Here is an 18414-nt window from a genome sequence, read left to right as displayed (position 1 = left end):
ACTATACCCACGATGTTGTAACGATCAAATTTTTGGTTGACAAAATTTTGGCCGTTACAATTTATTTTATTTTAATAAATAAATATAAATACTTAAAACTGCCACTTCCGACAGTAACTTAATGCAAATATTGATGCGCGCGCATCAATAAAATGTGAACCAGCGAAAATGTGAACCAGCTGTAAACAAAGCATTTGCGCTACATTCCAGTTCGATCTGATGCGTATATAAGATGACGCAAGCGTTCAGAAAAATCACTTTGTCATCAACTCTGAAAGGCATCGCAAGCACATCAGGGACTTAAATATGCGAAGACAGCACACGAAGTTGCCAGCGGAGCTAAGTATAAAAAACCACTTAAAAAAATTTTTTTCTTTGATATACATATACCTCCTATTGAATCCCATATATGATAAGTGTGCATACGTTTATGTTATATCCACTGAGATTTATATAAGCGTAAACACGCTACGCCGAATTCGAAACGTACGCAACAATAGCTGCGTTTCAGCAAACATGATCCGCTCAATTTTACATGCAAAACAAAAACAATGGGGTGAACCAGCAATTGATCTGGTTCACTTTCTGGTTCAATGTGGAATGTATGTAAAAGATAAAAGTGGAACGTATTTTAATGCAAATAAGGTTGGCAATGCGATGCACGGTGCAGTAAAATTTTAAACAAATCTACATTTATATTTATTTACTATTGATTTTATTTATTTATTATTTATTTTATGTACTTATTTAATTAATATGTCATTATTATTTATTTCTTTGTTTAAAGTAACGTTCTAATTATCAATGTAATTAAAATTATTACTTTAATAATTTACGTTTTATTATTATTGAAAAAGTGTTGTTTGATAATTTATTAATATCAATTAATTTGAAATGAATATATAAAAATTAAGTTGAATACATTTATTTAATTAAAACAGAACAATACATAAGAAACCAGGCTCTCCAACATATACGTTTATAAAAAAATCATTTTCATCGCAAACTGCCTGCAAGATTAAGCCATAGTCATGCTTTCTTTTGAAATAAGCCTATTTGCTATGGTTTGGTGCATTTATTTTTAGATGTGTACTGTCTATACAACCAATTACGAACGGGAATTTTTTCGAAGCTTCCATTTTTGCATTATTACCAAGTGCGTATTTTAAATTAGTGTCCAATTGATATAAGCTAAACACTAGTTTTTTTAATTATTCTCCACACAGAAGCTCTTGGTATGCCAAAACAAATACCAAATTTGCAAAAAGTATTCATATTTGCCATATACCACAAAAATATATAAAATTACTTCATTGCTCTCGTCCAAATGTGATCATCACGGTTATTTTGCATTTGCTGATTGGAATTTATTAACAAATCTATTAAAATATGAAACATAATTAATATATAGCAATTGTATTTTTTATGCGCAAATATCAATCAAATAATCTTTAACGAAAAAATTATTGATCGTTTCCACAAAACTTCCACTATATCTATGCTGATACACTTCATCCCTTGAGCTTAATACCATACACTTGAACTAGTAAAAAGGGAATGGAAGAGTCAGTTTCGCTCGATGATTCTAATAACATATGCAATTTTCATTTATTAACTATAGAATTAAATTTAAGTTTTTAAGTAAATACTTCAGACATTTCAACAGATTTTATTTATTTTCCATTTTTTAGATTTTTTGTATTCAAAATTTTCTCACTTATTTTTTTAGCGCCAAAATTATTCACACAAATCAAAAAATTTTGTACACAAACCCAACTGTCATATTTCATGCGTTGCCAATTATTTTCAAACGTGATCCGTATCGTTTCAGCAAAGATGATCCGCTCAATTTTACATGCAAAACAAAAAATGGGGTGAACCAGCAATTGATCTGGTTCACTTTCTGGTTCAATGTGGAATGTATGTAAAAGATAAAAGTGGAACGTATTTTAATGCAAATGAGGTTTGGCAATGCGATGCAACGGTGTAGTAAAATTATAAACAAATCTACATTTATATTTTATTTATTATTGATTTTATTTATTTATTATTTATTTTTATGTACTAATTTATTTAATATGTTATTATTATTTATTTCTTTGTTTAAAGTAATGTTTTAATTATTACTGTAATTAAAATTATTACTTTATTTATTTACGTTTTATTATTATTGAAAAAGTGTTGTTTGATAATTCATTAAAATCAATTAATTTGAAATAAATATATATAAATTAAGTTGAATACACTTATTTAATTAAAACAGAACAATACATAAGGAACCAGGTTCTCCAACATACACGTTTATAAAAAAACCATTTTCATCACAAACTGCCTGCAAGATTAAGCCATAGTCATGCTTCCTTTTGAAATAAGCCTATTTGCTATGGTGTGGTGCATTTATTTTTACATGTGTACTGTCTATGCAACCAATTACGAACGGGAATTTTTTCGAAGTTTCCACTTTTGCATTATTAGCAAGTGCGTATTTTATAAGTTAGTGTCCAATTGATATACGCTAAACACTAGTTCTTTTAGTTATTCTCCATACAGAAGCTTTTGGTATGCCAAAACAAATACCAAATTCGCAAAAAGTATTCATATTTGCCATATACCACAAAAATATGTAAATTTCCTTTATTTCTCTAGTTCAATTGTGACCTCCACGGTTATTTTGTATTTGCTAATTGGATTTTATTAACAAATCTATTAAAATATGTAACATAATTAATATATAGCAATTGTATATTTTATGCGCAAATATCAATCAAATAGTCTTTAACGGAACAATTATTGATCATTTCCACAAAATTTCCACTATATCCATGCTGATGCACTTCATCCCCTGAGCTTAATAAACTTGGACTAGTGTTTATTTATTTATTTACTATAGAATTAAATTTAAGTTTTTAAGTAAATACTAAATAAAAACTTACATTTAATACTTCAGACATTTCAACAAATTTTATTTTTTTTCTATTTTTTAGATTTTTTGTATTCAAAATTTCCTCACTTATTTTTTTAGTGCCAAAATGATTCACACAAATCAAAAAATTTTGTACACAAACCCAACTGGCATAATTCATGCGTTGCCAATTATTTTCAAACGTGATCCGTATCATTTCAGCAAAGATGGTCCAGATCATTGAACGGATCATGTTTGCTGAAACGCAGCTAATATAAAAATATCCTTACAAAAATAAAAAGCTGCTCTGAAGTGTGGCAGGAGCGTGTTACATGTATCAGAACAATGCAGTGTAACAAAAATAATAAATTCTATTAAATGTCGCAGTTCGCTCTTACACATTTGGGAGTTTTCTTTGAAGTATACCAACATTAAGTGTCCAATGAACACAATCCACATTTTCTAAACACCGTATATTTTGTTATGATTTTAACAGAAATTAATACAATTCTGAAAGTAAGATCACAACATACATTTGTAATAATTGTTTATATGACGGCTTTTCTAGGCAAAGCAAATTGTTGCTAATTTTTACTGCTTTAAGCAGATCAATTTTTTGTAAAAAATTGAAAACCCCTTCACCGCTCTCACTGAACGATAAAAATGGTCAAGTACCATATTTCAGAAACAAACCTAAGGCCGCGCATAGTCTGGCCTGAGCTTTATTTCCTGTTCAACCCTAACACCAACAGACCTTGGTATTAGTGATCAACCTTAGGCGTTCTACCAACTGCCAAACACCCGCGAGTGAGGCTAAGGTCAATAACCCCATTCCCTAATCCTTAAGAACTGTTGATGGCAAATATAATATTTTAAGCATACCCCAAAAATATATGTATATATAGCTATTACAATGTATATTTACTAAGTAAGCAAACCACTAAACAATAAACCATAAACAATTAAGGATGTTTAACATATTAATAATATTACAACATTACTACAAAATACATCAAATATATTAAAGGTATTAAAACAAAACAAAAATACTAAAAAATAATATATTAAATATTATTATTTATTATTTTTGCTTAAAACCTATCTTATTCTCTATTATTTTCTCTTACAAATAATTTCGTTTTACATTTTACATTTAACTCTACAAAGTGAGAGCTTGCGATAACATGCAATATGTATGTATGTAGATAAAAAACGTCTTTTTATTAATACGGTCTTTGGCATCCTTATAACGATACGATCTATGGCGACCATATATAATTACGGTCTTTGATGTCTGTATAATATTACGATCTTTGACATCGTTGCATGATACGGTTTTTGGCAACATAACTTGCATATGTAGGGTTTCTGTCATTGGTACAAATTTTTATAATCACGAATGGAAAACTTGTACAGTATCATTAAGATTTCCATGCAGTTACAAATACTGTACTTTTAAAAGATAAAAACATCTAAACCAAAAGCCATACGTAATTATGTATATTAACGCGGAAATAATAAATATGAATAAAAATAATAAATATAAGATGCAAAAATAATTAAAACTGATAAATGTAATAAGATGTTGCTTTCAGCTTTTTAAAGTGAACCGGAGGATCGACGACCAACGCAATCTATCATATAGATTTTGTTTGTGTTATATTAACAGAAATTATTACATTTCTGCTAAAGAAAGAAAGAACAGAATTAAAAAAATAAAAATACAGTCATGTAATTTGCCTCTGCTAAAAAAATTATGAATTCTGAAAAGGTACATACCAAAAACTGAGAAATATAAGACATGTTATTTGCCTCTGTTAAAAAAAATGTTTTTTGTATTGCGTATACTTTTTTAGCATTTATGATTTTTTCAACAGAGGCAAATCACATGTTTTTGCTATCTATGTTTTTGGTATGTACCCTTTTCAGAGTTCATAATTTTTTTAACAGAGGCAAATTATATGTCTTCATATTTCTATTTCTATATTTCTGATTTTTTTAACAGAGGCAAATTAAATGTCTGCATATTTCTATGTTTTCGGCAATAATAAATTTTACATTGTGTGGATTGCATTGGCTAAAGTAATTGTATGTTCCTAGCCTCGAGATGGTCAACCTGGGGAAAAGCTTTAAAAGTGTAAGAGCAACTTGCGATATTTTATAACACTTATTATTTTTGTTTACAAATATTTCGTATATAAAACAAGTAAAAAACGCAGTGTTGCATTTAAATTTTTTAAAGTTTTCACAGTTTGGTAACAACTGGTAGTCAATACAAAAACCTTTTCCAAATTTTATGAAAGCAAATTTTCGTAAATCGTTTTAATTTTGCATTATTACACAAACCTAAATATGAGATTTATGTTTGCATTATAAACACAAACCAAATTTATTTGTATTATGTTTAGCACAGACAAATAATATACAGATTGGGAATGCAGAACCCCTTTGAGAGGTAGCCAGCTCGAGTAGTCAGCTGAAAACACAATCAGCTTTAAATTGTAGAACAATTAAGACAAACAAAAGCTTTGTATAACACAATGATCTTAAGTGTTCGAAACATACGAAAGAGCTGTTGAATGTGCATATGAGAATGTGTGTGATATAGTATAGAAATTGTTGCTACATTTTCTACTCATATTGCTTGTTTGGGTGCTTGTGTGATTTATATGTTGACAATTTTCTATTTTGCGAACTTATGCTTCGATAGTTTTGCTGCATCAAGACGAAAGGGGAATCAGTGAAGTGCAAATTTTTGTTTCCATATTTACAAAATTTGGTTTCTTTTGGGTTAAGAGGAAATAGAGAGGAAGGGGCGTTCAATTGTAGTTAAACACGAAGAAGCGTTGTTTAGTGTTGAATGGACACACAAATTCAAAGAAATAGTCTTTGCTTTTTGTACAAATTTTTTCTAAAATATATGTTTGACTTTGTGTGCATGCAATGCACAACTTTTTCCAAATTATTATAAATTTGATTTCTGATGAAATTTTATACTGGTCTCATGCAAATATATGAGGTTTGCCTATTATGAGGTGAGTAAACACCGGCAGTAGCCCAACCATAGTTGTTGTTAGTGCAAACGGTATTAATATGTACGGCAATGAAGACAGTACTATGACCTGTACTAGCCATACATCATAAAGTATGTTAATAAACATCATGTTGTTAAATATCTATTTATGTTTTATATTTTAATATATAAATAATTAAATACACGTTCAACTTCTTATTATTATTAATTTGCACTAACAGCAACTAGGGTTGCGCTACTGCCGGTGTTTACTCACCTCATAATAGGCAAACCTCATATATTTGTATAAAAGTTATATCAGTATAAAAGTTCATCAAAAATCATATTTATAATAATTCGGAAGAACTTGTGCATTGCATGAAATGCAATGACTGAAAGTCAATCATATATTAGGTCTGTTCCACGAGCTACTCGTAGTAACTCTGAGTAACACTGTGTATACACAAATGCGTTCCGCCAGCAAATTTTCGAGTAAATGAGAGCATCTGAGAGAGCGTAACATCCCTGTCGAAATTTGAAAATGCTACACAGACTTTACTCGTACATTTTATTTCAAATAAAATTTGTGTTGTTGTTTTGGTTTGAATTTAAATTTTTGTATAGTTTATTTGTGCGGCAATGATGTTTTCACCAGATTTTACACAAAGCTGTTCCATGAAAATCTGTGTAATCAGCGTAATTTGGCACTTTATTTGTGTTACACTCTCAGTTTGTACTTTACTTGTGTTTTACTTGACATTTACTACGAGTAGCTCGTGGAACAGACCTATTTTAAGAAACATGTATACAAAAGCAAAGACTATGCGTTTGTATTTATGTGTCCATTCAACACCAAAAAACCCTTCTACGTGTCTGACTACCATTAAACGTCTTTTCATCTCTATTTCTTCTTGATCCAAAAGAAACAAAATTTTGTGAATATTAAAACATAAAATTGCACTTCACTGATTGCCCTTTCGTCTGAATGCAGTAAAACTTAGAAAGCATAAGAAGGCAAATCCGAAAATCGTCGCCATATAAATCACAGAAGCACAGAAACTAACAATATACCTTTACTATACCACACACCACCTCATACGCACATTCAACAGCTCTTTTGTATGTTTTGAAGAAATAAAATCATTGTGTTATATGTTACGCTTATGAAATCAATGGGAGTCATTTTTTTGTTCTGCATTCGGTATCTGTATATTATTTGTCTGGATTGGTACACATAACTAAAGGAAAATAATTTTGAACTGATACACCATAATATGAATTTCAGACTCATTTTTGATTGAAACTTGATTAATATATAATAAAATAAATTCGATTGTGAAGCATACCAATCCCAGAATATTTTACTGTTGCATTAGTCTGGTGTTTTTATATACTATGTAAGTCTGATGACATGTGAACTTTTATTCAAAGTCTCTTGCCTTTTACTTTAATTCTTTAATTCTTAATGTTAAATTGGTTTTACAATGCTGTCACGCTTAATAAATCTCTGTGACCACTCTGTCATCATGTTCATAAACATTCTGTGAATATCTCCCACCAGAGACAAAACAGCATATTAATTAAAAGGTGTCTCTTTACAGTACAGAATAAATTTAATTTGGATACTGCTCCAAAGAAGACCATTTTCACTTCGGTCTCTCTTCGTTGACTCTTCCGTAGTAGTTTCAACTTGTTTATCTCGATTTCTTTTAGTGTAATCCTTTATATTGTTTATATTGTTTCTTTCTTCTAAAAATTATGCACTTATCTCTTGATTTAATACGCGATGCAACAGGTATGGACATTTCTAAGAATAAAGTTTTAGTTGATTTTTGAGTTTGATTTTGATTTTTAATATTAATTTTATCAATAGAAAATTAAAATAAAAATTAAATGAAGAGGATATAAAAATAAAATTCATTTGTACTTAACTGCGAAACTTTAATACAATATTACTTAAAATTCTTACATCATACATAACCCTCAGTGGACCACAACTCTATTATCATCCTCAAGTACTGAACAACTTCACATCTTTTGGCAAGAACAGTCCGCTACCAACAACTCACAATGAATTATTATTTTCCTCAAATGTGTCGACTATAATATAGTCATTTGACACTATGTCAATGATTAGGGTTAAACATTTATAAAAAAATGTTCGAATGTACTGGTAGGATTGCACGTTTTCTTTTTTGGTATCGAATCACTTTATTAACTTTAACTCCATTGATTTTTGTAGTGACCCTACTGCACTTGTAGTTAAAGTTACTGACGTGCCTAATGTTTCCATCCACTTTATAGTGAACAGATTTTTAATGTCTGACTTAGATTTTTTAGCAAACGACGTTGAGAATTACTTTTTTGTGTCTTTATATATTAAAAAATAATTTTTTAATAAAAATTTTTTACGACTTGATCTCAGATTCATTGAATTAAGATTCTCAAAAGTTAAAACATGATAAGTTTAAAATAAAAATTTTGGTTGTAATAAATATTGAAATTAAATCTCCGGATAAGCACTGCCAATCAAGCTCTTTCCTCTGTATCGCCAGGAGTATGTGACAATACCAAATTTATTATTTCCTAAAGACACAGGACAAGTTCTGTCTGGTCGAAGTTGAAAGCAAACAGTGTACAATGCTAATTCAAGTTCAGGAGAAGTTCCGACAAAAAGCGTGTTAACTGGCTTATTCAATCCGTTGTGAGTAAAACGCACTTTGAGAACTTTTCCTTTCTAAATTAAAAACAATTGAAATAAAAATTAAATTTTTTATTTGAAAAATTTAATTACTTACCGATCCTAAATCTAGCTGGTTTAAATATCCTTTGTAATTCAGGTGACCAGCCTTTTCCTCGTCATAAAAATATACCCAGTTATGCAGTCCAATAATGGTACCATTTTTTACTTCGTTAACGAATACATGCTCAAAGCCAGAACTGCCAATTTTACCATTTCCTCTCGAATATTGTGTGAACCAGAGCTCCTTCACAAGATCACGGTGTGTTTTTGGGTCAGGTGAAACGAGACCTATAAGATTCAAGAAATGGTTAAAAATAAGAAAAAAATTGTGTTAATAAATGAAAAACAAACCTTTGGTTTGTAAAAACTGCATAGCTTGACGCATAACAGATGTGGCCATTACTGCATCCAAAAAGTCGTTCTCTTCCTTATGTTCATTTGGCGACACGTGCTCATTAACCATTGTGTCCATTTCATAATTGTTAAACAAAAGACGCATTTTAGCAATTGTTGGTATATCGAAAGCTTTTGCGTCAACATCCAGTAAGCTTTAAAAAAACCATTCAATTTGATTATATTAAGAGAATATACATATGTAAAATAAGACTTACGGTAGCGGTGCTTCGTCAGTAGAATCAATTGAACGAGTTTTTCCTTGTGGATTGATACGAATTAAAGTCAATTGACTATTAACCTCCTTAGCGTATAGATTTTCTGAGAATGCACGAAGTTCATCGTCTGTGGCAAGTGATTTATCTGAATTTGTCATTCCTGGTCGTACTGTTGTTGTTGTGCCTGTACTTGGAGCATGGGGTACGAATGCGACTCTATTTGGAGTAGGAGATGGACTTGGAGAACTTGGTTGCATTGGTGATCGAGGAGTAGTGGGTTGTTTAATAGAAATGTTGGAATCATTTGGAGGAATTGATGAGCTCCAAGGTGATGGTGATCCATGAGGTGAATATGGAATAGAAATAGATGATTTTGGCGTTGGTAAGAGTGGAAAATCTTCTTTAGCTCCTGCTGATGGTCGACGTGGTGCTGGAAGAGCAGGAAAGTCTTCCTTAGTTTTTAGAGAACGTTCTGTAGTAGTGCTGGTAAAAGATTGTGGTAGCACAGATTTCGATGTAGTTGTTGTAGTACTACTAGTGAAATGTGCCAAGCCAGAATTTGACCCTTTGTTACTATGTTGATAATGACCACCAGCTAAAGCTGCGTTCCCATAGCTAAGATCTAGTCCTGAGGGTTGTTGCTTTGGAGGACGATATGGTGCGAAACCTGGTGGTAGTCCAGGCTGTGTTACACGTTGTCCACCACCAAAATTTGCGTTACTTGTTTGTGCATTTTGCGAAATTTGTGTTGAATCAATTTGTACAGGGCGTACTGTTGTGGTTGTTTGAAGTTGTGGCCATTGTGGTGCTTGTTGTGGATTACCTCCGTATGGTGAAGATAAAGGAGTATCTGGTCGTGGTCCTAATGGCATTAACGGTGCATGAGATATTGTCAATGGTGGTGGTTTGAAGTTAGCAGTTGGACCACTATTACTAAGTGCAGGTGAAGCAAAATTTGTGTTAGATAACCCTGGTGTGTTAGGTGTAGTGATTTGAACTGTTGGTATAGCGGTGGTAGACGGGGAACCACGGAAGAAATTTTTAACGCCGCTAAAGAAACCAGATTTTTTCGTTGTGGGTTCCTCAATAGGTGATGGTGTGATTTCAAGTTCACTTTTGTAGCATTCTAGATTTATTAAACAAAAACAACTTTTTATCCTCCATCACCATAATGACTTAATAATATAAATTGTGATATGTAAATCGATCAATTAGTGAAAGTATCAAATTTTTGTCTAATAGCTATGTACCACCTAAATCAGCAATTGCTTTGTTCCTACAGCAAAGCAGTAGGGCTGTGCTCGCATAGGGTGTGGAATAAACGGTTCAAAAATATATTTTGAATTGTTTTCATTTTTTCGCTTCCCTCTTTTGATTGATCTTAAAGTGAAGATAAAAAAGATCTTATGATATTTGTAGGCAAACAGATGATTTGTGTTTACACTTCTACCTTATTTTTTTTATAGTTTTTACTATATATAGGTGGGACTTATTTCATTATCTACTCAAGTCATGCAAACGAAATATTTATTGGCACGCAGATATATTTAAAAAAAATATTAAAATTTGTATTGAAATCATGATTATTCTGTAACTTTACTGCGATGGTCGAAAATTTTATATGCAGACAAAAATTTGTGGAAGACATATTTTAACAATAAAAATATCAAAATAAATAGTGATGGTATTGTCATAATATGTATTTGCAAATTAAGTTGTAAAAAAAGTAATGAAACAATAAATATAAAAAGAATTTAATATATTAATTATTTTGATTACATTTTTTAGGGATGATCAAAGAAAAACATTTGGGGTACAATCAACAAAAGTTACCCTGCAACAGTCCTTGTAATTTTAAGTGTCAGAAGTGGGAAAGGCTTGCCTTTAGAACCAGTTAAGGACTAGTAAAGGAGCTAATTGGTTCATTACCATTTTAACCATTTAACCAACCATTCAACCAATTTTCGAAATTTTTCAATTAAGTTTAATGGATATTTTGCATGCAATGATGATATAGTGGGCAGATATTAAATAAAGTCTGTTCTTCTTAATGTAGCTGCTAACCTTATCATTACTCTAATTTTTTTTATGCCAACAATATAAAATTTAAAAAATATATAAATTTTCCCCTTTGTGGTGCAGAATTTATTCTATTAACAAAGTTTTTGCCAAAGAATACGTTTGCCAGGATATTTTTCTCGTTTTTTGCTTTCTTCCAGAGGCGAATTTTGTAAAACCCCAAGATTGTTAGTCTTATATATGAATATTTTTCCGCAGTATCTATTTCTGTTACTGCACAGGGTTTATACAGCAAATCACAATACTGATTCTATTATTTGTACAATTGATTTGATTTTAAAAGAAAATAAATAAAAATAAAAGTTCTGATGGTAACTTCTAACTAGTGCCGTTCGATCAAATATTGTATAGTTGTAAGGAAAGAAACAATTTAAGTATTTCCCAAATATTGTCGAAACGGTTTTGGGTACGTGAAATATATATCGACAAAACAAAAAACATTTAACTTTATCCAGAGGTATCTGTTGTCCAAAAATTTTTTTTTTAAAGGAAAAGTTCTGATTTTTATAACAATATTTATTATAATTTTTAATTTGTATGTATAAATAATAAATATACAATAATAAATGTAGGAAATAGGCATATTGTGTTCACTTTATTGAATCCTAACACTCAGTCTGGTTTCAACCACAGCGACAGTTGGGTACTAATAAAATTTTATTTTTCTAAGACTTTAAATGCAATCAATGATCCAAATATATTTTGGATGAATTGGATGAGTAATCTAATAATTCCTCAAATTTGATTTGATTTTCATTTATGTTGAGATATCTGTTTGATGTTTAGTTGTATTGAGGTATATTGAACTGTTTTTATATTTATTATATGTTGATATTGGTAGAATTTTACAGATACTTTCTATATGATAACAAAAAAAAAGTTTTCATTTCTATAATTATCACTTAACTTTGCTATGTCAGTCAAAGTCATTTGGACAACTGCATTGATATTGAAATAATACACTTTTATTCAGTGGCGTGGTAAGTATAGTACGTAGCTAAAGAGAGGCCAACTGGAAATTGGATTTTTGGCAGTGTTTTTGAAATGCATCACCGGAAGCTTATAATTTCAATAGAGAATCTAATATCTTATCCCTCGCTGGATAAACCATTGCTTTCATCGTTAATATTAGTTTGAGGAATAGCTAATAGTTTCACTAGGCAATATTATATGAATAAAGTGGAAGAACAATAACAAAAGAACTATTTTGGGTCAAGAATATATATGCGATGGTGTATTATTGTCCAACAAAAACCTACTATTTGGCTCTGATACTCCTATCCCAATCGCCGATTTATTAACATAAGCATTCTAGAACAATATGAATTCCAATAATATTCTGCGATCATTCCTGACCTTTAGAGACGAACTCATTATAAAAAATTTTCTTTCAATTGAAGAAAACGAGTTGCATTGTTTTATTTTGCTCTTTTGAAAACGTATTTTACCTGTTTTGGGGCATCCCAATTTTATTTTTGGAGATACATAGAGAATGTTTCGAAGAGTTTTTTTAACTTTTCAATGTTTTGTTCGAGATGTCCCGGATAATCATAAAATAGGTTAAATCAACGGTAAACCTATGCGAGGAAGATCTATTGAACCTAATTTTATCACTTTTATGTCATTTAAAATGGAATTCAATATGTAATTTTTTTCCATCAACGTATAGTGTACTAAAATTAAAACCAGCTGATCCGAACTTGAATTAATAGATATGTTGAACTAAAATTTTTCTTTGTATATTATGTCTGATCTGTTTTCTTGTGCATGTATTTTGAACATTATTGACCCACTGGCATTTTCGCTAATTCGGTTCTAACTTTTCGCCACTTTTCGACATATTTGAGTATCTCTAAAACTTTAATTAATTATCCAAGAAGTTTTGATCAATTTCAATGTCCTTTCCGTAGATCTCCTTATAAACTTTTTTAAAAATAATTTTAAGTATGTTTTAATCTTAAAGAGAATTATAAGCAATAAATTTTCTATTGGGATAATTAGTTAATTTTAAAAGTAAAATACTTCTATCTGATATTACCAAAAAATGTATTCAAATGTTCCTATAATGATTTTATCATAATCTCCCAATATAGGAGTCTTATAAAAAGTTTTTGTTAATAGCAATTTATTTTTTATATTTATTTCAGGTCTTGAGCAAACAAAGCAATAATTTATAAAATGATAATATATATGTATTTATAAGTACTTGATTTATTTATATTGCAAATCGGTTGAAAAACAACGGAGTTATCACATATTAAATTCAGGCACTCGACCTGCAAAAGATGTACTCATTTTCTTGCTACATTTTAAAAAAGTTGGTTAAGAAACGGAAAGACTCTAATTCGATTTCCTGCAAAATAATATTCAGCAGAGAGTGTGCTTGAATATATAGTAGAAAGCTCATCTCTGTTGGTTCAGAATATATGGAATTTTGATTGACTAAGTTTAATTCTACCGTACACAAAGTGATATTACATAATGGCAATGTGAGGCGAAATTCACTAAACTTTTGATAATAATATTATTAGATAATATAAACACTATTAATCTTTCATTAGTCACTTATTGATATTGCTAGGCTAAGGGTTTTTATTATTTTTTCATAGGATCTGGATCAAATAACGCAGTTTTGGTAAAAACTTTGTTAACCATTACAAGTAACACAATATCTGTCAAATTGAAGTTTAATAGATTTTTTTTTGTACCAACTAACCAATAATGAACTATTTTCGTTCGATTAATATCGGATGGATATTATTACTTCTATAATAAACAACACATCTCACTAAATAGAGGTTAGAGCTGTTACAATTTGGGGTCAGGCATTCCGGGAACTTCCAAACATTTGTGACAATTTTAGAGGAGCGAAACATCACCTAAGTGAATTATTCATCGAGCAATGGACGTCTGCCTAGATTAGTAAAAAAATCTTTGTATAAAGTGTATTCGATTAGATTAAATACTCAGAAGCGAGATCACTGATATTCATTTAGGCAGAGAAGGATACAGATATGTTATTGAAATATTATATACAGTAATAAAAAGATTTTAAGAGATGAAGAGATAAATATTATTAGAGATATTTAAAAAAAGCAATTATTTTCTTTAAATATTTTTTTCAAGAAAAAGATGCACTTTAAATATCTAATATCTTTTCAAATATATCTTGGCTAAACATGTTTAAAGTAGAAACTCCTTGCAAAATTTTTTTGTTTTAAATAAACTAAACATGTTTACCTCTTATGTTTCAGTTTGTTTACGTTGTTGAAATCAGCTGTTGTGATTTAATATAGATTAAAAGAATAACATTGATTTTGCAACTCTGAGAATATCTTTACTTATATGCCAGAATTCCTTTTTACTAAACGCCATTCTTGATTAAAATTATCTCGCACTTCTATAATTATTAATGAGAAATTTTAATTCTTTTTCATTTTGAACACAATTTTTTCAAAAATTTTTAAAAAAATTTTAACGATTATTGGGTGCGTTCAATAGTTGACACTGTATTGTTATATAAGCATTGAAGAATATATTCCAATAACAACAGGTTTAAGTTGGATTTAGATTTTTTCGGTTTCAAGAGACAAACTTTCTTTTATTTTTTTTGACTAGTGATTAATATATATAAATATATCTATATTAATTTTGTATCTAATCAAATTATGTGCTTTTATTAGGTACTCTTCCATATATTTAATTTCTTAAGTTTTCATAAATACAACGTGATTACTTAACCTGTATATATTACATTTTTAGTATAATATATTGTGAAATATCTCATTCAAATGTCTTTAATGGGATTCAACTGAATGGATCTAATTTATCTATAGCCATTTTGTCAGGAGTATAGTATTAAAACGACTAATTGCTTATTACTAATTATGTAAGTCGGAGGCAACCAACCAATCTCAAAAGGACACTTTACTATTCAACATGTGCTAGTAGCTTGTCGCTTCCGGCATCGATATGTTGAGACCACATTTCCATATTCAAATCTTTCATTTCATGTCAAAAAAAGTGGTTATCATGGACTTGTAGCAAGTGGCACGACACAAATAATAAGTTTTTGTGGATGTAATAGTTTTCCACACCTACTTATGAATTATTATTCAACATTTTTTTCAATGATATGTCCTCCATGCGTAACGATTTCATATAAAGAGACATATAGGGTACAGCATATTTGGCACAGTTCGTGCCATTGTTTGTGCAAAGCATTGCGGATGATCTGCGGACAATGTCATCGAAGATAATTTAGGACAATGAGTTCTTAATATTTTAATTTCCAAATAAAACAATCAATCAAATTTGGTAGGTATTTTAATAGGCATTTGGAGTTGCATTTTGTGGATTTAGTCTAGTACTAATATCCATTTCACACGATTAATCGACATAAAGCTTCATTTGAAAAATCTTTTAAAATGCAGAAATTTTCTAGAATATTTTGTTTTGTATTATAATACTTTTGGTGCAAAATTGATGTTGGAACTACACTTTAATATAATTTGAAATCAGTGATGCTCTCTATTTGCTATTTAGCTACTAGAAATAAGTGATTTATTATTTTAAATAAAATAAACTTATTTCAATATCTTCAAATATAAATGATTTTGTAATATCTCTAATGAAAATCATACACAGAGCATAACCATCATAATTCTTCTAAAAACAGATTGAAAGCTGTTTGTGTGAAACAATGAAATTTTATTTTTAATTAAAATTTCTCTATATATGAACATACATATTATTCATTTGTTTATATATACAAGTATAATAGGTCTCAAGATATCTAATACCTTCTCACTATTGTTCAAGTCAAAGATTACTTTCCTAAATATATACACTCTTCACTTCTAATCCCGTTGGTTTTCCACTTCTTGTTATTATTATGATAGCATATTTTTAGTAGGTTTTTTTACTGTGCGGTGGTATTTAACCTACTTACTTACTTACTGTAGTCCTCTTCTCCACGTGGAGCATAGGGCCCCTGGTATCTAACTAGGATTAGGTTAATGTCACCTAAAAAATTCATGTATTTATTTTTTTTTTAATATGTAGGATCACTCTTCCAATTTTAAATAAAGTTTTTCATGATAAAGCAACATTATTCACACATTTTTTAAAGAATCTACAATCAATAAAAAACACTCCATCAGAATCAATCACTTAAATAGTACAACTAATATATTTGGTTGTGTGTTTTTATTGTTTTATTTGTTTATTCAGTTTAACTATTTGACCTAATATTGAATTGAAGATTATTATTTTTCAAAATGGTGTTTCGTTATACAACTAAATTTGTATAAAGAAATTTTGATGCTGAATTTATGTACCTACTTGGTGGTGTTGGTACACTAAAATCTAACTTTTTGAACACATCAATATAGACTTGTTTTGAATCCAGACGCATGAACTAGATAAATGGTTTCTCGTTCATATTTTATCTTATTACGTCAAATTTATAGAAGTAAGCATGGGGTGAAGAATCCTGATATCAAGAAAATTTCACTACCAACATTTTTTTAAAACTTTTTTTAAATAAAATGAATGAAAATAATAGCTACAATTCGGATTTTTCCGGTACGCCCATTTCGCGATAGATTCTAGACAGATATTTACAACTGTTTTTACTAAATTGCATGTCAATATAGTTTTGTTTTCGAGATATCAGAGTCTAAAATTGGATATTTTCACAAGAAAACGACAAACAAGTAGACGCAGAATATAGTGCCATCTAGCGCGTTTGTGTAATACTGATGCCCAATGACTGTGTACTTGTTAGTGTTATCAATGTAAAAAATGTGCAACTTTGAACTTCATTATATCAGGAAATGTGCTATATTGACATATAGCGTAGTAGAAAAAGTTGCTCAAAATAGTTGACTGTACTCAAATCTGTTGCCAAACCAATGTGCCCGGAAAGTCGGAATCGCGTCAATCAGTACAATTTAGATGAATGTATAAATAATTTATTGCTGTATAACGTAAGAACGGAATAAAAAAATTAAATTATGTAAATTTTAAAGAAAATGAATTGTTTGTTTATCTTTTGCAAATACGAGTTGAAATTATTTATTTTTATACCTGAATCTTGGCACTGAATCACAAAAATAATAGCTAACCAAAAGGTTATTAACGTTTTATTTGTCATAAAAAGCATTATGGACGATGAGGAAATAAACCGTGTATTAAAACAATTTGCACGTTGTGTTTTTTTTTTAAAGCGCAACACAATTTAATTTTATTTACTTAAAATTTCAACGCGTCAAGCTCCCAACTGACACGTAAAAGTTCCGGCAAGCAACTGAAAGTGAATACAGAAACAAGTTAAGAAACTCAATACTGATCGTTAAAACGAGTTGTTGATTTCATTGACTTTAGAGCTGCCATGTCTATTAGCTGAAAAAAATTTAAAAAAATTTATATTTTAATTTATATAAAAAATTATACATAAACAATTATATTAACTTGAACAAGTAAGTTCGCAACTTATTCATAATACTCATATAATTTGTAATTTGATATCTCAGTAGCCGATGTAATTGGAGTTTGAAAAGAATTTTATTATTAAGATTATATCTTCTTCTTTTTCTTCTTGTTCTTGAGTTAGTGCTATTATGCACTTTTACTCTATAATGGCTGGGGGGCTTATCACTACCCCACACTAGGCTTTAACTAGGCTAAGAAATCATATCATTTATTTGTCTTTTAGTTGATGACGGACCTTAAATCAGTATATCTTCCTGAGAATCCAGAAGTGGACTTGAGAATTGTTAGGGCGGGGTTAAGTCGCATATCAACTTTAGTGAATAATTTTAAAGCTCTGTCTCTGATATATTTTTTCATTGAGTCAATCCTAAGATCTCTATGTATGTCTGTTGATCTAATATACCATGGAGTTTTAAATAGTCTTCTTAAAGCCAGGTTTTGAGCTATCTGTAATTGCTTTAAGGTAGTATTTGAGGCTTTGCTATATGTAACACATCCGTACAGTAGTGCTGGTCTAATTACTTGTGTATAAAGTAACTTTTTGTTTTTAAAGTTGAAGTGATAATTATTA

At 29.8% G+C, this 18414-nt stretch overlaps 1 protein-coding gene across 1 annotated transcript; it reads right to left on the bottom strand.

Moving 5' to 3' along the window:
- Positions 1-8330: 8330 nt before the first annotated feature.
- On the bottom strand, positions 8331-17662 carry LOC119668818 (poly(U)-specific endoribonuclease homolog). Its single transcript, XM_038078462.1, has 5 exons — positions 17439-17662; positions 9270-10395; positions 9010-9206; positions 8714-8946; positions 8331-8652 (listed from the first exon to the last, which is right to left on the bottom strand). The coding sequence occupies exons 1-5, from the start codon at positions 17512-17514 to the stop codon at positions 8419-8421; spliced, it is 1866 nt and encodes a 621-aa protein (XP_037934390.1). The 5' UTR covers positions 17515-17662; the 3' UTR covers positions 8331-8418.
- Positions 17663-18414: the final 752 nt, after the last annotated feature.

Source organism: Teleopsis dalmanni, chromosome 1 (assembly GCF_002237135.1).
Source record: "Teleopsis dalmanni isolate 2A chromosome 1, ASM223713v2, whole genome shotgun sequence".
Taxonomy (NCBI): domain Eukaryota; kingdom Metazoa; phylum Arthropoda; class Insecta; order Diptera; family Diopsidae; genus Teleopsis; species Teleopsis dalmanni.
The sequence above is the reverse complement of the archived record's forward strand: the minus strand, read 5'-3'. Positions and strand labels throughout refer to the sequence as shown.

Coding starts and splice junctions, on each gene's coding strand:
- LOC119668818 (XM_038078462.1), bottom strand. CDS start 17,514: ATGCTTTTTATGACAAATAAAACGTTAATAACCTTTTGGTTAGCTATT. Junction 10,396..17,438: donor GATTCAGTGCCAAGATTCAG/GTATAAAAATAA, acceptor TAATAAATCTAG/AATGCTACAAAAGTGAACTT. Junction 9,207..9,269: donor ACTGACGAAGCACCGCTACC/GTAAGTCTTATT, acceptor GTTTTTTTAAAG/CTTACTGGATGTTGACGCAA.